Source organism: Gossypium hirsutum, chromosome D13 (genome assembly GCF_007990345.1).
Source record: "Gossypium hirsutum isolate 1008001.06 chromosome D13, Gossypium_hirsutum_v2.1, whole genome shotgun sequence".
In the NCBI taxonomy this organism is placed as follows: domain Eukaryota; kingdom Viridiplantae; phylum Streptophyta; class Magnoliopsida; order Malvales; family Malvaceae; genus Gossypium; species Gossypium hirsutum.
In genome coordinates, this window is record NC_053449.1 from 63,341,052 (window position 1) to 63,363,501 (window position 22,450).

Here is a 22,450-nt window from a genome sequence, read left to right on the forward strand (position 1 = left end):
TTTTTTTTCAATTACTTAAAATTTAAATACCTTTTTAGTTTTTATAACAATTTTCAATTTTTATATATTATTTTGACTTTTTTAATTTTAAAATTATATATTTTAGAATTTTATTAAAAATTAAAATTTTTTAAATTTGTTATATATTATATATGATATATGATATTTTTTATTTTTTATTTTTTATTGGCAAAAAACAAACCACATTACACTTTTCTATTCGCCAAAGTAGCCTAACAGATTTTTTTAAGGGCCGCTACAAAATGAAAAAAAAATAAAAATATTGATACTTTAAATGCTAAATTGGGACAAAAAATTTAAATACCGAAGTAAAAAAAAAGATTTATTTTAAAGACTAAATCATGAATTAAAAACCAAAGTAAAAAAATTGATAATAATAATAATAATAATTATTATTAAATTTCATTTCTTAGTATTGTAGAAAACAAAGCTTCGATAGATAAATAAAATCTTAAACTTTTTTAAAAGAGAAGACGAGCTTTCATTATTTAAAAAATGTCTCATCATATGAGTTTTACGAATACAAGAACTAAATAGACGTGAATGACTAGCGGTAATTAAGTAGATTTTGAGAGAAGCAAATTTTGCGCCTCACATTCTAGTGGGATTAATGAAAGAGTTTTCGATTGATCCCGAGTTTTTCATATTGCTCCAATTAAAGTTACCAACCAGATTCGGTTAGATAGTCGATTATTGCTATCTAATTCTAATTGTGCCTATGTGAGTTTATAATTGATTCTCTCCAATTTCTTAATACCAACAACAACAAAAAATCTCTTCATCGTTACATAGGAGCAAGGAGAGATCTTGTCACGTTTTCGCGATTTTCTCAATCATACAACACATTAGACTATCAAAGAAAACAAACCTTAACACAACGAGTCTCTAAGCAAATATTCGTTTCCGTGATAATGGAAACATCTCTAATTTGAAATAACATATGCAATGAATACTTAGTCAAAATAAATTCTACAAACTCGAAGGAAAAATTCATAAGGACTTGGAGAATTCAAGTTGCGAGAAACTCACGAAGCCTATGAGTGATAACCACGGCGAAGCTAGAGAGGACAGGCAGGAACCTGACCTCCAAAAATGAAAAATTGTTCCTTTAGTTCATTGAGTATTTGTAAAGTTTAAAGTTATTTTAATGTAAAATTATAATTCGGTCTCCTCCTAACATTTAAAATTCAATTATGTTCTCTCTGTAAATAAAAAATTTATAATTTAATCCCTCGACATTTATAAAATTTTACTTCAATATAGTGTCAGAAATTACAGTTTTAACTCTCTAAAAAATTTATAATTAATTATAAATTTTTTACTTCGACAGCAAATCATGAATGACATATAAATAAATTATTATTTCGTGGAAATTGATGGAAGAATGGCATCAACGTGACATGGACCTCCATCAAATAAAGTCTATAGATATGAATAAATAGCTAGGGACACAAAATCTTTAGGATTATTATTGAGTGAAATCTCTAATGCTTTTGTAGAGATTTATGATTTATGGGAATTTTGGACAATTTCGACCTCCTTTTTTCATTTATTTTATCTAAAAGAGCTTATAATTTTGGGATGTAAATATTACATTTGATAATTAGAAATATTTTTTTATAAGAAAGCATAAGCATGGCATAGTTTGAGGGGGATTTCACTAAAATGGAAAATTTTTTATTTATGTTCTTTAAATTTTTAAAATTTTAAATTAATAAATGTGAAATTATAGTTTTACCCCTTAAAACAATAAAATTTGAATTAATTATTTAAAAATTATAAAGATGTAACTTTTTAAATGATGAAATTACATTTTTAGTATCATAAAAAATAAAATTTAATTTTGACCTCCCTTAAAAAAATGTCTGCCACCTCATAAAAAGCATGTATTTTATCTATTTTCTTATCTTACGGAAATGTATAAAAAAGTGATAAATTAACATTTAATTCCTGAATTTAGCAATTTTTTTTTAGTTTGATAGCAAAAAAATTGTTCATATTTGGCTCAAAACTTGATAATTTTTTTAATTTGATCCTTAAACATGGATTTTGTGATGACGTGGTATAATCTCATAGTGTCGCATCATCTTACTTTAAGGAAATCCAAGTTCAAAGATCCAAATTGAGAAAAAACCCTACCAAATTTTGAGACTAACACAGACACAAAAAGAACTACATGGACTAATATGAGAAATTTTATCAAGTTCAAGGACTAAAAATTATTTTATAAAAAAAAGGAATATACGATTCGATGTGATTCTCTATGTATTTCCATACTGAGCACTCTCTCACTCGACTTCATAGCGCGTCAAACGTGCTTCCTCTCTAGAATCATAAACGAAGCGGTTAATAAAAATAATAATTAAGAAAGAAAAAAGCCAATTAAAACGGTGCCGTTTGAAGGTCACCGCTCCGAGCCGTCAAGTATTGAGCAAGAAAAACAAAATGAGAAAAAAAAACATTGAAATTGTTGAAATTCTAACCTCATACCCAATTTAGACCAAAATCAAAGACATTATCTCTCTTTTCTTCTTCTTCTACTTCTTCTCTCTCTCTCTCTCTCTCTCTCTCTCTCTTTTAATTTTCCAACGACCAAACCCTAAATTAATCCCTCTGTTAATTCGTTTTCGCGATGGTTTAGTTCGAGGTTTTTCTTCAGATCCGATCCGCCTCAGGTGAGTTCCTTTTTATTTTATTTTTTTTTCGGATTTTTTTTTCGGATTTTTCCTGGTGATTTTTCGGGATTAATTGATGTAATCATCTTCTTGTTTGACGATCAGGTGCTGTTTATTTTCATCTCTTTTTTTTGTTATGGAATTTTATTTTTTTGTGTGTTATTAATGTAATTTTATCTGTATTTTGAGAAAAAAAAAATGAAATACGACGGGAAGGGGAAAATTAATCTGAAACTGTAAATGTAATACAACCTAAAAGAACTGTTTTTTTTTCTTAATAAATTTTTAGAGAAAAAAGGGTAATTATACCTTTGAAATTGATTTGAGATAATAAGAAGTTGATTTTCTTTACGTTTATCAGTATCCATGGGAATTTTATTATTTGAAAGACTATGCTTTTGAGGGTTTTTAATTATTTAACGTTTTTAAATTTTGGGAAATATTATTGTCCTTTGTTGATTTGTAGAATGTTTGGGTCGGCTGTTAATTATTTTAATCAAACGAAGCAATGTCTGGGTTTACTATCAATTTTTTAGTATACTAGGTTGAGGCTAATTGTACTAGTTTTAGGATGTTATTGCCATTTGGAAGTAGCTCCAGTGTTATGCTAGATTTTGCAATAAATTTTGAACAATTTTGACTGATCATGAAAGGATAAGCGAGACACATTCGTAAGGATTTAAACTTTTGTGTGTATTTGGACTGAATGAAGCTGCCATTTGAGGACTGAAGCACTTTGAAGTATATTCAAGGAAGTCATTCTGGTTTAGAGATTTTAAATTGTACTTTTTATAGCATCGCTATGTTTTGTGAGAGTTTCCTCCAGATTCTTTGGTGATTTTCTAGATCTTGGTCATAGGTTTTGCAATAAGCCAAATGGTTTAATAAATGCTTTCAGTATTTTGGAAGATTTGATTCTTTCCCACCTATCATTATAACTATGTTGTATTTGATTTGGTTCGATTTGTTTTAGCCAATAATACGTGGCTTAGTCTGCATTGCTGGTTACGTGTGCATTGTGCAGATTTAATGCATTTTGACGAATTATTTTGGATGGATGATGATAGTGCAGATAGATAAAATGTCTGCTCCTTCATCTAGGGAGCGCGCACAGCGTCTTTATGAGAAGGTATATCTTATATTCTCTAGAAATGAGGTTCCATTTTAGATCCTGGTCATGATGTTTACATATGGCATCCTCTGCAGAATATCGAATTGGAAAAAAATCGTAGGAGATCTGCTCAGGCACGAGTGCCTTCAGATCCCAATGCCTGGCAGCAGATGCGTGAGAATTACGAGGCTATAATTCTTGAGGACCATGCTTTTTCCGAGCAGCACAATATTGAATATGCTTTGTGGCAGTTACATTATAAGCGGATTGAGGAACTAAGAGCTCATTATAGTGCTGCAGTATCCTCTGCAGGATCAAACACGTCTCAGGGTGTGAAAGTTCCTCCGCGGCCTGATCGACTTACAAAAATAAGACTGCAGTTTAAGACTTTCCTTTCAGAGGCAACAGGATTTTATCATGATCTAATTTTGAAAATCAGAGCAAAGTATGGACTTCCATTTGGGTACTTTTCTGATGATTCGGAAAGCCAAATTGTTATGGACAAAGATGGGAAGAAATCTACTGACATAAAAAAAGGTTTGGTGTCTTGTCACCGTTGTTTGATATACTTGGGAGACCTAGCACGGTACAAAGGATTATATGGAGATGGAGACTCTAAATCACGCGAGTATGCAGCAGCTTCAAGTTACTACTTGCAAGCTGCATCGATTTGGTCATCAAGTGGGAATCCACATCATCAGGTTTTTCTTTATTTTCCTGTTAATAAATTATGCTTAACTTTTATGTCCCAGCGAGCTTTTTGCACCTGCCTTGAAGTTTTTATGTTCATCTATATTTTGATTCTTAACGTGGCCATTGATCACCTTATTCAGCTAGCTATATTGGCATCCTATTCTGGAGATGAGCTGGGAGCTGTTTATCGATATTTCCGAAGTTTGGCAGTGGATAACCCCTTTTCAACTGCAAGAGATAACTTGATTGTGGCATTTGAGAAGGTATAAATGCAAATTGTAGTTTATATTTTGGAATTTGGGTTTATACATTTACTTTCAGACAGCATTTGTCTTTACTATGGACTTGTGGATGTGTATTATAGATGATTGGTTAATGTACGTTTTTGCATCTGACTATGACATTAAGTTGCTGGCCTAGTTGAACATTTTGATGTTTGTTTACCTTCTTAAGCATTACTTAGATGTCTTTGAAAATTTTAGATAACTGCAAACCATTAACCTTGTCTAAGGTGGTTTTCTGCAAAGGTACTCATCCGTGCTATATGCATGGGTTAGTTTAAGTTACAATGTGAGATTATATCAACTGTTACCTAACGTTTTCATCTATGGAGTTTTGGGACGATATTTAACTGTGTCAAAGACATTTCTTTTTCTGACGTGGTAATCCAAGTTTAAGATTTGTTTACTTTTATTCTCATAAGGTTTCTTCAATTGTTGTTAAGAGTGCGATAACTAATTGTATTTATATGTGACTGATTTGACAATTGAGTTGTGAGCGGATTTATTATTTATATGCTAGTACTTGGATATGTATACAACTATAGAAATTGTATAAATAAGTCTGTTTTTGTTTGCAGAATCGTCATAATTATTCACAACTTCCTGGAGATGTTAAAGCTCCTTTGGTCAAGGAACCTGCTGTACGGTTATCTGGAAAAGATAGGGGGAAAGCAGAAGCAAAACTTGCAGCTAAAGAGACCAACATGGAATCAAACGCTGCTAGAGAGAAAGTATCTGGTGTCCAGGATGCTTTTAAATCCTTCTGCATTCGATTTGTGCGGCTTAATGGCATTCTTTTTACACGCACAAGGTATACTTTTTCAGAAATTTATTCTCTATCATTGACCAAGTTTTCTGGGTTTTGTGTTCTAATTGAAGCTTCCTTTGTGCAGTCTTGAGACGTTTGCTGATGTTCTTTCTCTTGTTAGTCATGATTTATGTGAACTTCTCTCTTCTGGGCCAGAAGAGGAACTTAATTTTGGCACAGATGCTGCTGAGAATGCACTTCTCCTTGTTAGGATGGTTTCCATTCTTGTATTTACAGTTTACAATCTGAAGAGGGAGAGTGATGGTCAAACATATGCTGAAATTGTGCAGCGCACTGCGCTACTTCAAAATGCATTCGTTGCAGTTTTTGAGTTGATGCGACATGTAGTAGAGAGATGTTCACAGCTCCGGGATGTTTCTTCAAGCTACACCTTACCTGCTATTCTTGTTTTTTTAGAGTGGCTAGCTTGCTGCCCAGATGTTGCAGTAGCTGGCAGTGATGTGGATGAGAAACAGTCAATGACTAGATCACTTTTCTGGAAACATTGCATATCATTTCTGAATAAGATCTTGTCAATTAGGACAATGGGCATTGGTGATGATGAAGATGAGACCTGCTTTTTCAATATGAGTAGGTATGAAGGAGAAACTGAAAACTGTCTTGCATTGTCGGAGGACTTTGAGTTGAGAGGGTTCTTGCCACTTGTTCCAGCACACACTATTTTGGACTTCTCAAGAAAGCGCTCCTTTATAAGTGAAGGTGATAAGGAAAAGAAAGCCCGTGTCAAGAGGATCTTAGCAGCTGGGAAGGCTCTAGCTAATGTCATTAGGGTTGATCAGAAAAATGTCTGTTTTGATTCAAAAGCAAAGAAATTTCTTATTGGTGCTGAGCCCTCTGAAGATGTCACATTCAGCACTTCTACCTCACTGGCAACAAATGGTGTGGGGCATGAAACCCCTTCTGAGAAGTCAGTTAATATTGGAAATGTGCAGCCAATCCCGCAACCTAGAATGGTTGAGGAAGAGGATGATGATGATGAAGTGATTGTTTTCCAGCCAGCTGTGAGCGAGAAGAGAACTGAAGTGGTTGGTCCAAACTGGCCCCCCTCTGAGGCTTTGAAGCATGATCGAAGTAGCGCTCCAGGTGATGTCAAATTTTATGGCAGTACCATGTCTGGTCCTCCTGCTAGTCTTCATCAGCATAATACATTTGATGTTAGTTCTCCACTGCCTGTATCTGTTGGTAGCATTGCCCCTCAGCTTCAGCAACCTGTTCATGTGCAATCGTCTGGTTGGTCAGTGGAAGAAGCTACTTCTCTGGTTAATAGCTTAAAAGGTTTGACGATGCTGGAGAATGGGCATTTAACAAAACTTGGGTTGCAAGATAATGCAAGCCTGTCTCATCCTACAGCTCGTTCGGTTGGTTTCCAAAAATTACCCATTAGTGCCAGTGCTGGTGATATGTACTACAGTCAGATGAAAGTGCCAGATACTGTGTTGCCATCCAGAATTGATGCTATTGTACCATCTGGAGTTACTGCTGATGCTTTGGCTGCTAAAACTTCCTCCGCTTTGCAAGTTGGGATGCGGAAGAATCCAGTTAGCCGCCCGGTTAGGCATCTTGGTCCTCCACCTGGTTTTAGCCATGTTCCTTCAAAGCCACAGAGTGAATCCGTTTCTGCTTCACACTTGGAAAACCCCCTGATGGATGATTATAGTTGGTTGGATGGGTATCAGTTGACACCATCATTGAAAAGCTCTGGGTTTGATAGTTCCCTCAATCATGCATCTCATGCAGATCCCAATTATGTCAATAACAGCAGCAATGGTTTGAATGGAATGGTAAGTTTCCCTTTCCCTGGGAAACAGGGTCCAACAGCGCAGTTTCAAATGGAAAAGCAGAAAGGCTGGCAGGATTACCATACTCTTGAGCATCTGAAAAATCGACATGAACTGAAGTTGCAGCAACAGCAATTGATGAATGGAAACCAGCAGTTTACTGCACAGCCTGAGCCGTATCAAGGACAATCAGTCTGGACAGGTCGTTATTTTGTGTGAGATCAATCTGGTAACTTTGCTTTTCTACTCATTTTCTACCTCTTGATTTTATAGTTGATCTTGTTTGTTGCTAAATTTCTTTACGTAAATCTTGTTCCATCTAAACTTGTTTTTTCCTTTAAGTTCTTGAGTTGAGAATGATTCCTGTTGTACTGCATCCGTTTGCTGCCAAATTCAACTCCATCTTTGAAGCATTGTCAGTATTGAGTTTTTGTTGGAGCATGGGTGGCCTTGGCTTCTAGTGGGCACTTGCCGTTAAACAAGTGAGTATGCACCTGATTATTTTTCTCTGATCATCGATCACTCTCTCTTTTTTGTGTTTCTTCGTATGCTCTTAGCAATTTTTCTTTGATAGTTTCCCATTTACTCCCTCCTCTGTTTGCAACAATAATGAAACTTGTTTGTCCGTATGCACTTGGTTAGAGTAATGCTTATAGCCATTCTATATTTAGTGCCAAAAAATACTCGTGTCTGTGTAGAATGTCTGATTGTGTTGGCTTGAATTTGGTGCACGCATACATGTTTTCCTGTTCATCTCAATAGAAGTGGTTCTTACTGTTTGATTTTTGCAGATTTCGAGGAAGATTGGGGAAAACCATATTTAAGACGCGAAACTTGTAAGGAGTAAAATGCCTTAATTGGTTACTTGGGATGGAGATAAAAACGTGTTAATAAGATCATCTATCGGGTTTGGGGCTATGTCTTGAAGAGTTGGTTGGAAAAAGAACTTGGTTTACTATCCTAACTATCTATCCAATGCTCATTTGCCTAAGTTGCTGTTAAAAGTCGGCAACCGGCAGCTGAGACTAAAGTATATGATGTGTGCTCGACCCAGTTACTCTGTGGATGAGCTTCAGAGGTGTCGTTGACATGTTTATACGGGTATGTTGTGCATACAGTTGTTGGACATTGTTGGGATTTGGGATTATTGGTGGTGCTTTTGAGTAGCAGAATGTGTGATTTATGTATGTTTGCTACATATACATACATAATATATTTATGGTTGAAAGACTTGTTTTTAGGTTCATAATATTGTTATTAAGCATTTGTTACTAGTTTGATATGAGTTATGGTGGAACACATAAACACTAGTTTGTCTTCTTTTTTTATGGTTTGAAGTTAGGGTTTCACTCAAAACTTTCAGTGTAACGAAATAAATCTATGGAGAATTGCGCAGGTCATTGCATATGCAGATTTTCTTTTTTTTATATACACATTTAGCCATGCTTCTATTGACATTCAGGCTTAAGGGCCCAACAATGAAAATATTATTTTTTGTGTTTATTTGATAAAAACATCCTTGTAATAATATAATGGTTAAAATGTGCCATATGTTCTTGTACTCGTAAATTTGGAACATAATTCCCTACTCATATCTATTTTGTTAAATACAGGTTGATTATAACATTTATTGAATATTTTTTTATTTCAAATTGTCATATCAATTTTTAAGGAACTAAATTTCAAAAAAAATCAATTTTGTGAAGAATATAAAAATTTATGACATTTTAATCTTATATAATTATTTTTTAATATTTCTCATTTTATTATAATAGAGAGAGATCAATCGTACACTTATTCACTTGGATCATAGCCAAGGTGTTTTTAGTACACTCTTTCTTTTTGGGTTCAATGATACTGGCTAAAAAAGTCGAAAATGTATTGGTTGACCTCGCTTGGTTTCTCCATGCTGATGAAATGGTCAACACCTTCCAGCACCACCACTTCCTTCAAACCTGGCACATCTTCTTGGAACCCACCGTTGTGAATGTAATCCTTCATACCAGGCATATGGTAAACCAGATCCTTATCCCCCATCATGAACTTGGCTGGTGTTTCGATCTTACAACCCACCCATGGTTTCAATAGTTCCCAGTTTCTGCCATCAAAAGCCAACATCCAAAAACATCAACACTGCTTACGAGCTAATACACACATATACACACACACACATACCTGTCTAAATTTCTGTAGAAGTTGAGTGGACCAGTGAAGCCAGTTTTCTGGAATTGGGTGACGTAGTAATTGGCTTCTTCCTCAGATAACCAACTAGGCAATGTAATTGGTTCATCCAATGGACGTTTAAATAGTTTCCCTTTTGGTAACAGCACTGGAAAATCAGTAAGAAATTCCTTCTCAACTCTATCCGTACCAACCCATTCTCAACTCTATCCGTACCAACCCATGCAAATTCACCTTCTATTTCTCCATATTCCTGTAATACACACACGTCAATTAGTTCTCAGTTGTAATAAGAAAACTGTGCTAAACTCAGGATTTAAATTATGGTCGCGGATGTGGGCATCGTGGTTGGACAAGATAAATATCGATTTCATAGAAAAAAAAAAAGTCTACGCTATTAGTTTTTGTGGTGATTTAATGCTTATACGTTAATTTGATTAATTTTAGTTTTTTTATTTTTTAAATTTTAAAATTTAAACATTGACTTAAAACGATGAGACCAATTGAATCGGAGATCTGAAAGGTCTGATTTACCTGAAATCTAGAGATGTAATGATCACTGCCATAATAAGCTCTCCAAAGTTCAACAGGCTTGATATTCCGATCAAACCTCAAAAACGGCACACTTAAATTCACCAATGCTTTCACTTTATCAGGCCTAAACAGACACAAAAACCATGCTAGTATGGCTCCCCAGTCATGCCCTACCACGAACACCTTCCGTTCATGCGGATCCAGCACGTCTATCAACTCCACTAGATCGCCGACTATGTGGAAACAAGTGTAACTGTCGACTGACTCTGGAATATCCGAGTAGCCGTAGCCTCTCAAATCGGGAGCAACGGTTCGGTAACCCATGTTAGATAAAGCGAGGATTTGGTGACGCCATGAGTACCAAAGCTCAGGGAAGCCATGGAGGAAAAGGATGACCGGACCTTTACCTTTTTCAGCTATGTGAATGTTTATGCCATTCACCTCAACCATTCGGTGCCGTATCGCTTCCATTATTTTTTTACTTAATCCTCGCAAATACCTTGATTTTTCTGGTTTTCTGCATCGTCGTCTCCATGTGCCTTTTTATAGTGCTGATGGATGAGAAGAAAATATTATAATCAATAATAATAAAGATGAAAGGAATCAAGGATTAACAAAGTAAAATAAAATATTATTACTATTATTGCAACAATTAATTTTAAAAAAACCCTCAAAATATATTAAAAAATAGGGTAGGGTTAAATCGAGTTAAAAATTTTTAAATTAGTCCAGTTAACAAATTTTATTTTAGCAATCGAATTCAATGTAAAATTTTCTTGAATCAAGTCGGAAAATTTCGAGTCGAGTTAACAAATTATATTATTTATACTTAATGCGTTTACATATTAACTAGTAGATGAAGTACACGATTATTTAACTACATAAGTAAGTTTTATCAAAATAAGTTTTGCCTTTTTTTTATTCGGATTTTCGAATAACTTAAATTGAGCATATTCGAGTTAAATTGAAAATTTAAATTTTTTATTCGAGTTGATCGAAATAATTTAAACTATTTAATTTATAATTTAAATTTTTTATCAAAATTTTCAAATTAAATCTGATTTTACTCATCCTATTAAAGAAAGACCTAAATAATAAAATAATTATCATTATTGCACAAATTATTTTTTTCTGATTTTATTAGTAAATGGCTTAAAAGCAAAGTTGACTTTCAATTTTATTTATTTATTATTTTTTAATAATATAGATCTTGTTTAATTTTTAAAAAACAAAATCACATGTGGCCTAATCTAATAATTCATTAATGGAAATAGTTAAACACTTTGGTGGATTGTATTTTTTTTATTTTTAATAATATAGGGACTAAAATACTATTTATTTTGAAATGGACTAAATTGCTCTTAACTCTATACTACAAGGACTTATAGGTATTAATTCCAAAATTATTGGTTAGTGAAAATGACTTCTTTTTTTGGTTTCCTTTCTTCTTCTTCTTTTTTTTTAACCTGAGATTAGTTTTAATTTTTTAATCGCTCAAGTCGTATGATTTTTAGGTATGCCTAATTTGATAAAATTCAAAATGTTATTCTATTAATAAATATATTTTATTTTAATTCAAGATATATTTTTTAAATATTAAAATAAAATTATCGAACCTTAATTTAGTTGATATCGTTGCTATTACAATAATCAGGAAAACGTGAGTTCAAACGCAGTTAAATATGTTTTTCCTTCAATTAAGCTTGACCCGATTTTAAATGATTAACCCAAATCTATTTTAGACCGGCCCATTTTTTAAAGTTATTTAAAAATATTTATATTATTTTTAATTTAATATATCATAATTTTGTTTTTAGTTGTTAAAATCTTATCTGTAGGCATCTTAACATTTTTTTTAATATTTACATTATAGTATTTTATAACTCGAGCTATAGGATGTCACATTCGTTGCTGGAACAACTATAGTCAATCAGACAACATATAATCATTTATACATGCAATTCAATATCAAACACATTCAAATCATGTTAAACAATCGATTCCGAGTCTTAATTGTGTTGTAAAAAAAATCGGTTTGAAAATAGTTTTTTTGCTCAACGAAAATTATAATTTTGAAAATCGAGTCGGTTTGTTCAACCAAACAGCTTTCTCTGTTTTTCTTGTACCACAAACTGCTTCAAGTGTAGGCTCAATCGATTCGAATCAAAACACAAAACTAAAAATAGTTTTCTTTGTTTAAGTGCGAGAACGTAAAATATCTTCTAATGTAGAAACCGACAGAAATTGTTATTCCGAAAAATATATTTAATAGTTGAAAATAAATTATCTCTAGTTTCGGGCAGAGTAACAATATCTTAAAATTCTATAAATAGCTTTCAATTAGAAAAACGAACTCGTAGCCTATCTAAGAGTATAAAGGGCGACAACCTTAGTTAATAATACTAGGGTTTGTCATCCCCTCATTAACATTAAGAGCTTTTGGGCCTCTCCAATTACAAGTATTTCTTGAACTTTTAACCCAATACTTTATAATTTGATTCACCCGACATTTGTTTTTCTACTTCCAAAAATAATCATCTTAATATTTTTTTCAATTAAATAATCTTCTCAACACAATTCTAATTCCGTTAAAATCATGACGACTTTATAGTAAAAGAATCTATGAGAAAATATATTTGATATTTCTACATTCAATGGTTCAGTATGATCAAATGATTTAATTCCGTTTTCGAACTTTATTTAATTCAAAAAATATATATTCATTTTCAGGTGCAAGCGTCGAGGCTATGAATCAACACAAATATAGCGGTGTACTGCAAGTGTGACAGGTCAGTTGTAGTATTTATAAGTGTTACAATGGACCACATCGAGTATTTCTAGGATCAAACCCAAGAGAATTCAGATGATAACGTGATTAATAAGGAGAATGTATGCAAACAAAAAGTCTAGTTGGCTAGTTGCTAAATATTATAGTACGACAATTCATATTGAAGGGGTAATTACACTACTTAATTATTTATCACTAAAAAGGACTAAACTGCAAAATAGTTAAAATTACACAACTAACAATTTAATGAACTAAAATAGTTGGTTGACTTCCATGTTGATTAATTTTTGGAATAGGGATCTAAATGGCTCAAACTTTTAATTGGTTCAATTTTACCTTTCAGTCACCATTTTACTAAATTAGACAATTTAGTCTGATTCATCTCTTTGTCTCACTCAACTCAATCGGGACAACCAAATTGGTTCTTGATAGGCTCTCCTCTTGGTCTCACCTACCTAAATATTCACCTAGAGTCATCAATTTTAAAATTTTAAGTTTATTTGATTTAGTCCAAATTTTACGATTTAGTCCCTACATAAAAAACTAAGCAACATTTCCATCAACCAACCACCATATATTTAGTTACCACTCATCATCATCATCATCATCATCATCATGCAAACAACAATCAAACACATGCTCAAATGGTTCGTTAAAGGAAACACAAAAGCAATGTTAGAGGAATCTAAGGAGTTTTTAATGGATGCTTTGAAGAGGATGATATTAGCAACAATTGAGGTGAAAATGCAGGTAAAGTTAAGATTTTTATACTTTTAAAGGTAAACAAGGTGGAAACATATTGAAGGATTTGAAGAAAAATCAAAATACAAAGTAAAACTTGAGTACTTAATTTCAAAGAAAAGAAAAGTTATAGTAAAAACTAACAAAACTAACAGCTACACCAACTAAGCTCAAAAAAGTAAATAACTATACCTAAAAATGGAGAAGAAGCTAACAACTAACTAAAAAGATTAAATAAAAGTTGTCTCATTTAAGTTAACAACCAAAAGGTCTTTTACACAACTAAAAATTCAACATTAACAATAACAAAATTACCTTTAAAATGTGTGTTGACTATAGTTGGTGTTGGACAAAAGATTACCCCTACAATATTTTTCACCTCGTTAGGCAATGGTGTCACGGCACCCTAGACAATGGCACACTTGTGGCTTTTGAGGTTCTCAATGTCGCGACATCCTTGGTGGTGACCCCGATTTCATCACTTCACATCCTCAATGACGTGGCTCTTTCAATAATCGGCTCCATGTTGATTTCTCATTGAAGTCTTGCACCCTCGAGGCAAAGGATCTCGATGTTGCAACATCCTAGCATTAATGTGGTGACACCTATGTCAAATGTTGTTTTTGTCAAGGTCGGGCCATTTTCGTCCCCCTAGACCAACTCAAACATATCGTTGGGTTCCCCATGACATAATTTTGCCAATTTGGGTATCAAAATGAGTAAAACTAAGCAAATTGATTATTCATAGTAAAAACTAAAAATCTGGAAAAGATTCATAAATTGCTTAAGAATAAGCTCCATGAGTGTTTTGGAGAGCCGAAATTGACATATCAAATTGCGATAGATCAATCTCTTCACCCCACTTGAACCAGCCTCAACCTGACTACCTCTATCCCTTGTTGACACTTGGTATCAACTACTTCTCTCCCTCTTTCTATAAACTAAAACTTATTGGATACTTTTGTCTCTTTTGGTCATTGTCGTCACTCGTTCAACTTTTGTTTCGATTGTCACTCACAATTTATTTATTCTTTATCTCTTTTTGTGCTCCATCCATATTGTCGGCATAATAAAACTTTCCTTCCTCATGGTGTCCAGGACGCTAGCTTATTAGGTGTTGTTTGTCCTTGGCTATTTGTATCTCTCTAATTAGATCTTCTATGGGTTTTTTTGCTTACACGAGTATTGATACATAGCCTATAGGTACCTATACCTACATACCTAAAATTTTGGGATAAGTTGTTTTATGTTTCAAGTGGAGTATTGAATTATATTTACTTGTGTAATTAGATTGTTATTCATGGGAAAAGTCTATCGAGGTTCATAATTGTGCTTTGATTAATCAATGATCCTTCTTGGCGCTCGATGTAGCACCGCTTATTTGTAATTATTGACAGTCTAAGAAAGGGATGTAATGTGGCCCTTTTCGTTAGGGAGATTATAGTCTTTTTACTCTCAGTCGTTTGTGGCCCAGTCTCTCTCTCAGCCGTTACATGACCAGTGGCAATATAACCGTCGGTTCTCCAATTAATTGTTTAGTAAATAAAAGGAAACTTTACTTGAAATTGCATTTACCAATGTGAAACATATAAATGTTTAAGGTAATATTTGGCAACATATTTAATTTTACATCTTGTGCGAAATCAGTTAAGAAAAAAAATCGAATCGGTTGATTAAATTGGTTCGTTCCTAAACAAAAAAAAAACCAATGAACCACTAGAAAATTAGTTTAATAAATAATAACGAGTAAAAATCATCTTAAAGTTGTAAAATTAGATTTTTGGTATTTTTATGTTTTATTAATTTATATTTTAATGAGTTAAACCGGTTCTACCATCCGGTTGAGCTGACTTAATTACCGGTCGGTTTATAATTTATAAATTAAATAATGTGGACCCTCAAAATCCAATCTCATTCATATTTAGGCCCACATCCTACGTAGAACCACCTTTCGTGTGGGTCCCACTTAGTCTAATTTGACTCCACTGTGACTATATAAAGAGAGACACATACACACAGAACTTATACAAAACATTGTAATAGCCTTAACCATTATACTAATATGGCGGATATGATTGGAGTTATCTCTCTTTCTCAAGCCCCTAACTACTCTTCCGATGACGATTCCTCGTCGGAAAACGCCCCTTTGAGCGGAGGATCTGTCTCCGGCTACGTTGGAGTCAATGGCAGTGGTGGTGATGGTAGTGGGTCTTCCAAGTCTAAGACTCCTACTGCAATGGTCATTGATGATCACCACCCTCAGCCAAGGGCTCCGTCATCGGGAGCCACCGCTAGGAAGCCAAGAGGAAGACCTGTTGGATCCAGAAACAGGCCCAAACCAGCGGCTGTTACTGCTAGGGACGGTGGTTCATCTGTGGTGCAGCCTGCGGTCTTGGAGATCACTGCTGGTGCTGATATTATCGAAACTATTATCAGCTTTGCTCGAAGGAACCGTGTCGGCGTTTCTGTTGTTAGCGCCACTGGTTCCGTCATGAACGTCACGCTCCGTCATCCTCTTTTTAACGCGCCGTCTTTCTCACTTCATGGATCTTATGGATTACTCGCTATGTCTGGCTCTTTCATGGCCTTTAACGGTGCTCCTTCGTCTTCCAACAGGACACCACAATCAACTTTTGGTGTAACTCTTGCAGGTACCCAAGGTCAACTTTCTGGTGGGTTAGTGTGGGGGAGGCTGATGGTGGCGACGGAGGCGACTGTGGTGTTGAACACTTTCGTCAACCCTGCTCTTCATAGGCAACTCCCATTTGAAGTTGAAGATCGTCGTCGTCAAGACATGATCATGCCTAGTCTTCGTGGTAACAATGGTGCCGTACTCGGCGGCTTAAGCAGCTTAGGTGGCAGTCACGGTGTCGGCGTCGGCTCCGGCCTAGGTGGCGGTGGCGGCCTCGGCCTCCGCGGTTCTGTTGGTGGTGGTGCAAATGGGTTCCGCCCTGCTTATGGCGTTGCAGCAGTACCCCTTCCAATGAATGGCCAGAGCCAGATGTCTTCTGATGTTTTGCAATGGGGTCCTTCCCCACGTCCTTACTGAAGGACGTGTTTGAAATTTCCTACAGATTTTAAGGCCTTATGTTATGAATAAATATACCCTCTTAATCTCATTGAAACTTTGTTCCATTGAGGTTTTGAAAGGGTATATACCTTGGAAGGTTTATCTTCCATCGAAGTGTGTGTTTTTGTTGATGTTGACCCGATTGTTTCGGGGAGTCTTTCCAGTGTGATTCGAGTTAGCTCGAATAGTCGTCTGTTTTCAGTTTATTATGAATTAAAGTGTTGTCTGAAATTAGTTCTCAAGTGCTGGTGTTCTTTACTTAACAATGCCATATATGCTTCAAAAATCACCAAAAGCAAATATTTTTTCTTTAACAAACTAAAAAGAAATTATTAATTACGAAATAACAGTAACAACAGTAAGATTACACAATAGAAAACGTTTATCTAACCATATCTGGTCAAGAACCATTGAAGGAGCTTCATGAAATACTCGAGTGTCAATAGGAAAATCTTTCATTAGTTTAGCCAAAATATGAGCACAATTCACCTTCTTTGGTATCTCTTGATTTTCACTCTCTACTCATGTTCGCACAGTTCTTGAATTCACATTACTAAATCTCTATTCGAATGCCCTCTTATGCCACCATGAATATCTTTGATAGCTAGAGCACAGTTAGCCTCAACAATAACATTTTCCCAATTAGGATTCCACGTCAACTAGAGGCCATCGTAAATTGTCCAAAACTTTGTGTCTACCGAACGCAAATATTAAGATTTCTTTAGGCGGTCAATGGTGATTGCCCGCACATGTATGATTCATCTATTTAGCCACTCTATTTATTCATGGGTAACCCCTCTTCAAATGAAAAATTATTTTTCAACCCCTCAAAAATTTATTAAATTATAAATTTATATATGATAAAATTACACTTTAATCTTCTAAAAAAACCGTTTAATCCTTTTCAAAAATAATAATATCATAAACTAATACATAATAAATTATATTTTAATCTCTAACAAAAATTATAATTTAATTAAGATCCTTCTTTAAAAAAAAAATTTACCCCTACCTTTTATCGCTCTCAACTAAGTTAGGAGAGAGAACTTCCACCAAATACAATACCACCACATTAAAATTTCGTTTAAAAATTTCCGAAATTATTAGAAATCCCTCGATAACCCATCCTTATTGGACTCAAATGATCAACTTTATAATAAAATCAAATTGATTTGAGTTTCAAATCATTTGGTTTTATATTATAAATTAAAATTTTAATTCAATTTGAATGATTAATTAAGCTTTTTAACTTCTAAACTGAAATTAATTTTAATAAAAAATCTAAACATTTTTCAAAATTTTCATGTAAAAAATAATAACAAAAGAAATGCCATATTAACAAAAAATAAATCCAAAAATATAAACATATCCAGAATATAAATAAAAAAATAAATAATCTGTTTATTTAATTATACAAACTTTTTGGGGGCTGAAATGCTATACAAGACTTAGAATGTAATTTGTTAGTTAATGGAAATAATTTATCAAAGTTACAAACAAATCCTTCCCTACCAAGTCACCAAGGAAGAAGATACAACGCCGAGATTACAGTTCCTGGTTAATTGACTGTCTCCTCTTAAAGATGACTGCATAAACCGATAGATACGAATTTCGACAATGTCGTTATTTTTGTTGCAGAGAAAGAAAATACTGTACAATACAAGAACCAAATACATGGATTCCGGTTTATCTTATTCTTCGGTATAAGGTTTTTATTAAACACTTCAACGTCGTAGAAAATCACTTCTGCCTCGAACTCATCAAATGCTCTTGATGTTTTTCTGCAGCAGCCTTATTGGCAGCCTCACGTTTGAGCGTTCTCTTTGCTCGTCTCCCCAATGTACTTTTTGCGGTTTCTTTATTCTTAGGCTCGCATGAGGACCCGGCACCAGTGGAGTCCTGGAAATTGGATCGTTGAACAGGCCTGGCTTCTTGGCGCCCTGACCTTACGTATCCACTATCACCCCATCTCCGATTGCCGATGCGGAGACTCGGTGAATTGGTGTAATAAACTTCATCTTCTTCATCATCCTCATCTTCGTAAGGATAATAATCATAATAACTTTCCAGATTATCATACACCTCTTCGCGTTCCTCCAGCACAATCAATGGTTTAAACCATGTGGCACTAAGAAGTAAGCAAACACTTTCCTCGAACATGTAGTCATGGATTCTGTTAAAGCAAAAGGTGAAAAAAAGTCAACTACTGGGATATGGCAACAGAAACGAACCGGACTTCGGTGAGAAATTCAATTATTCTACAATTATGTTTGGCACAATAACTCCCTCCCTTTTCAACTATCTCCAACTGGAGGCATATCTCATTAAAAAAAGAAGGGGAGATGGAGGATTCGAAGATTACCTGCCATCGAGCGAACGATGAACATCAAGGAACTCAAATGGATGTTTACACTGAGGGCACGTGGGCATCTGACTGTATGTTGCCCATCGAAGGATGCATGTCACACTGCAAGAACACACATCAAAGCACACATAAGAACTAAAATTCCATGACTAAAATATGTTACATATGTCAAATGAAGCACATAAACACAAGATTTACAAAAACGAGATAGCCCAATTTTTCCTAACATTGATACTCTGAGAAGTTGAGAACAGAGTTCCAAAAATGAATAATAATAACAATTGTGATAGCTAATCTGCAGGCATGAATTAATAGATGAGAAGTTGTTCCGAACAAATAGACATAAAATAAGCAAACAGTTTTCTAGTTCTTTTCTAAATTCTCGTCTCTCAAGGCAGGATGAGTAGCACAATTAGGAAGGACCGGCTTTGATGAGTGAGGGAAGAGTACTTTTATGCTGTTACATAAAAAGCGAAGGCAACATGTGGGATTGCTCAAATTATAGAGGAAAACACATTGTCATCTATGAAATCCCAGATCTCATTCACAAAGTTGGATGAGTAGCATGATTACCAAAGATCAGGTTCGATGAGTCGATGAAGAGTACTTTTACGCCTTCGTATAAAAAAAAAAGGCAACATTTAGGATTGCTGAAATTATGAAGGAAAATGGTTTTTGTCATAAAATGAATTCTAGATAGTTTAGTAAATCTAAATCCTAAAAATTGGGATTTACAGAGGGATTATAGAAAGGGTTACGTTGTAACAAAGTTCCCAAATTATGGCTCAAATTCTAAATTAATCCCTAAACTTCAAAACATTTTAATTGAACCATCAAAGTCATGCAAACAGAATATAACCGAGTCATTCCGTCCGTCGATCTAGCCATTAATCTAACCCTAAACTTTGAAATTTCTGGCGAAATTAAATAAGGCTCAAAAGTGTTAGAAGCATGGAAACAGAACATAACCAAGTCCTTCCGTTCCGTCAACCTAGCGGTTAATTTAACCCTAAACTTCAAATTTTCGAGTGAAATCAAGAAGGCTCAAAAGTGTAAGAAGCATGGAAACAAGAACATAACCAAGTAAAACCAGATAGCAATTAATGTCAAATATTGATAAGAGATAGGGTTAGACAAACCAGTAAGCATGCTCGCAACCCTTCACGAGTGCAGTTTCCTGCAATATTATCTTATCTAAACAAATCGCGCATATTCCACTGTGATTTTCGCAACCTTCTTCAACAACAGCCCCTTTCTTCTTCACTTCAATCTAAATCAAAACCGAATAATCCAAACAACAAATTCAATAAAATAAAATGGAGTTCTCACAAAGAAACCTCTATTGAATTACCAAAAATAGCACGGTAAAAAAAACTACACAGCTGAATAACCATTAATCAACAATTTCTCCTTTTATTCCTTTCTTTTCCTTCCAGTTTTCTCAGCAACCAAACAGCATAATTTTAAAAAACACTTAACTAGCGTAAATTACAAAATATAAAACAGATCTGGTTCTAAAAACTATATTTTCAAAAAATTAAATTAAAAAGAAAAAAAATAGTACCTGATCTTGAATCGAGAGATCGGGAAGAGCGTTAACTAGTTGTTCACCGTTGATCTCGACAGCTGAAGTCATGATTTTGATTTTTTTTTAACTAAATCTAAAATTTTGCTTTCAAATTTACAGTAAACTAAACTAACAAAAGAATTTTTAGTTTTATATGGAAAAAAAAGGTAAAAAAATAATTAGAAAAATTAAAAATAAAAGTGTTCTGAGATGCCGAAGAATTATTCTTCTGATTCCAGAAAGAGAGAGAGAGGACCCTCTTTGGAAAAATTATTGCCCTATCAAAGAGGGGTCGAAATGTGGATGGCAAAAATGTGTATATATTTTATTTTATTCATTTTTAATATAAAATTTTATTTTTTGGTCAAATTTTGTTAGGTAAATTATACCTAAGATCACTAAATTATTAGTTAGTTTTCGTTTTGATCACTCAATTTCGAAAAGTTACAAAATAGTCGTTGAACTAGGGAGAGCATTTGGTTTTTTTAATCATTTTTTCTTAAACCGACCATGATCTACAAAAACCGACCCAACCAAATTAAAGCTCAAGAATCGACATTAGGTTAGTCGGTTTGGTCAATTAACCGACTTTAGTTATTACGCTTGAATAATATATTTATTTTTATAAATTTTAAATTATAAACATATTACAAATAATTAAAAAATATTAAATTAAGCCGATTTTTCGATTGGGTAGATTTGAAAGTTTTAAAACTGATAAACGATCGGAATAATCGCACAAACCATCCAAATTGGAATCAACTAAATCGATTGACCTAAAATTACTCTCCTTTACGTTGAACTATTTGAAAGTCTTCATTTAAGTTACAGGGTTGTTAAAATTATTATTATATGGTTATCTCTATTCGCACTACTTGCACGAATCGAAAGCTCTTTTTTCTCCTTATCTTTTACAATTTAGTTTTTTTTTTCTTATGAAACATCTTTGAATGTCACAAATTTGTGAACAAAAATCCAAACAACTTTCTTTTCTAATCTTCAACACTTACCATTAGATCAATTTGAATTTAATTTATGTTATTTTACTCGTCGATTGATACTAACCCACATATCAATCGTCGAATAGTTGCTTAGAGATCGCTAGTTGAACTTTAAAAGAAAAACATAACAATCCAATTACTCAAAAAAAAACTTTTGATTATTTAGTGACTTAAATGAAAACTGTCAAATAGTTTAGTGACCATTTTATAACTCTTTAAAGTTGAGTAACTAAAATGCGAACTTATTAATAATTTAGTGATCTTGGGTGTAGTTTACCCTAACAAAATTTCACCAATAAGATTATTTTTATTTTTTAAGAAAATGTTGTATTATTATTATTATTATTATTATTATTATTATTAATTCTTTTAACTTTTCTCCTAACAACTAAACCCACATAGTAGGGGTGTGTAAATTTCGGGTAAAACCGAATTAATTCAGTCGGGGTCTGTTAATAATTTTTTGGAAGTTCGGTTAACGGTTAATTGCGTTCAAAATCGGTCGGTTAACCGAATTAACCGAATTTAATAAATAATATTATAATATATAAATATTCGGTCGGTTTGGTTAATTTTTTGGAAATATAAATTAATAGGTCGGTTAATTATTTATATGTTTTATACTTGTTTTAACAAAAAATAAAAAAACATATAAATTTCGGTTAATTCGGTTAACTGACCGATTTTGAACCCAATTAGTTCGGTTCGGTTTTTTTTTTTGAAAAAATTTCAGTTCGGTTAAAAGTTAAGGGTTTAAAAGGGTCGATTAATTCGGTTAATGGTAGTTCGGGTCGGTTAACCGATTGAACACCCCT

The 22,450-nt window shown here is 33.7% G+C and overlaps 4 protein-coding genes across 9 annotated transcripts; 2 read left to right on the forward strand and 2 right to left on the reverse strand.

The window, feature by feature from the left end:
• Positions 1-2,440: 2,440 nt before the first annotated feature.
• LOC107945036 (protein SMG7) lies at positions 2,441-8,793 on the forward strand. Of its 6 annotated transcripts, none has more exons than XM_016878873.2 (8): positions 2,441-2,696; positions 3,721-3,825; positions 3,903-4,508; positions 4,641-4,763; positions 5,360-5,592; positions 5,675-7,617; positions 7,731-7,870; positions 8,180-8,793. In XM_016878873.2, exons 2-6 carry the CDS (start codon positions 3,754-3,756, stop codon positions 7,605-7,607), a joined length of 2,967 nt encoding a protein of 988 aa, XP_016734362.1. In that variant the 5' UTR covers positions 2,441-2,696; positions 3,721-3,753; the 3' UTR covers positions 7,608-7,617; positions 7,731-7,870; positions 8,180-8,793. The 6 variants fall into 6 exon arrangements, with proteins under 6 accessions (XP_016734362.1, XP_040965520.1, XP_040965521.1 ...); XM_041109586.1 differs by having other exon boundaries at positions 7,800-7,870; XM_041109587.1 differs by having other exon boundaries at positions 3,764-3,825.
• Positions 8,794-9,117: 324 nt separating this feature from the next.
• Positions 9,118-10,649, reverse strand: LOC107945025 (epoxide hydrolase A). The gene is given in 4 exon segments (XM_016878839.2): positions 9,118-9,486; positions 9,564-9,739; positions 9,742-9,822; positions 10,104-10,649. Coding segments are annotated over 4 exon segments (978 nt in total). The 5' UTR covers positions 10,575-10,649; the 3' UTR covers positions 9,118-9,236.
• Positions 10,650-15,694: 5,045 nt separating this feature from the next.
• On the forward strand, positions 15,695-16,681 carry LOC107950230 (AT-hook motif nuclear-localized protein 17). The gene has a single exon (XM_016885073.2). The coding sequence runs from the start codon at positions 15,695-15,697 to the stop codon at positions 16,679-16,681; it is 987 nt and encodes a 328-aa protein (XP_016740562.2).
• A 1,398-nt stretch (positions 16,682-18,079) lies between these two features.
• LOC107945016 (uncharacterized) lies at positions 18,080-20,954 on the reverse strand. Its single transcript, XM_016878827.2, has 4 exons — positions 20,632-20,954; positions 20,207-20,337; positions 19,065-19,169; positions 18,080-18,875 (listed from the first exon to the last, which is right to left on the reverse strand). The coding sequence occupies exons 1-4, from the start codon at positions 20,701-20,703 to the stop codon at positions 18,443-18,445; spliced, it is 741 nt and encodes a 246-aa protein (XP_016734316.2). The 5' UTR covers positions 20,704-20,954; the 3' UTR covers positions 18,080-18,442.
• Positions 20,955-22,450: the final 1,496 nt, after the last annotated feature.

Excerpts from the sequence above, each read along its gene's own strand:
- LOC107945036 (XM_016878873.2), top strand. The coding sequence starts at position 3,754 with ATGATGATAGTGCAGATAGATAAAATGTCTGCTCCTTCATCTAGGGAG. Across the intron at positions 4,509-4,640 it reads GTGGGAATCCACATCATCAG|CTAGCTATATTGGCATCCTA; the intron begins GTTTTTCTTTAT and ends CACCTTATTCAG. Across the intron at positions 4,764-5,359 it reads TGATTGTGGCATTTGAGAAG|AATCGTCATAATTATTCACA; the intron begins GTATAAATGCAA and ends TTTTGTTTGCAG.
- LOC107950230 (XM_016885073.2), top strand. The coding sequence starts at position 15,695 with ATGGCGGATATGATTGGAGTTATCTCTCTTTCTCAAGCCCCTAACTAC.
- LOC107945016 (XM_016878827.2), bottom strand. The coding sequence starts at position 20,703 with ATGACTTCAGCTGTCGAGATCAACGGTGAACAACTAGTTAACGCTCTT. Across the intron at positions 19,170-20,206 it reads GGTTGCGAGCATGCTTACTG|TGTGACATGCATCCTTCGAT; the intron begins GTTTGTCTAACC and ends GTGTTCTTGCAG. Across the intron at positions 18,876-19,064 it reads CATCGTTCGCTCGATGGCAG|AATCCATGACTACATGTTCG; the intron begins GTAATCTTCGAA and ends TTGCTTTAACAG.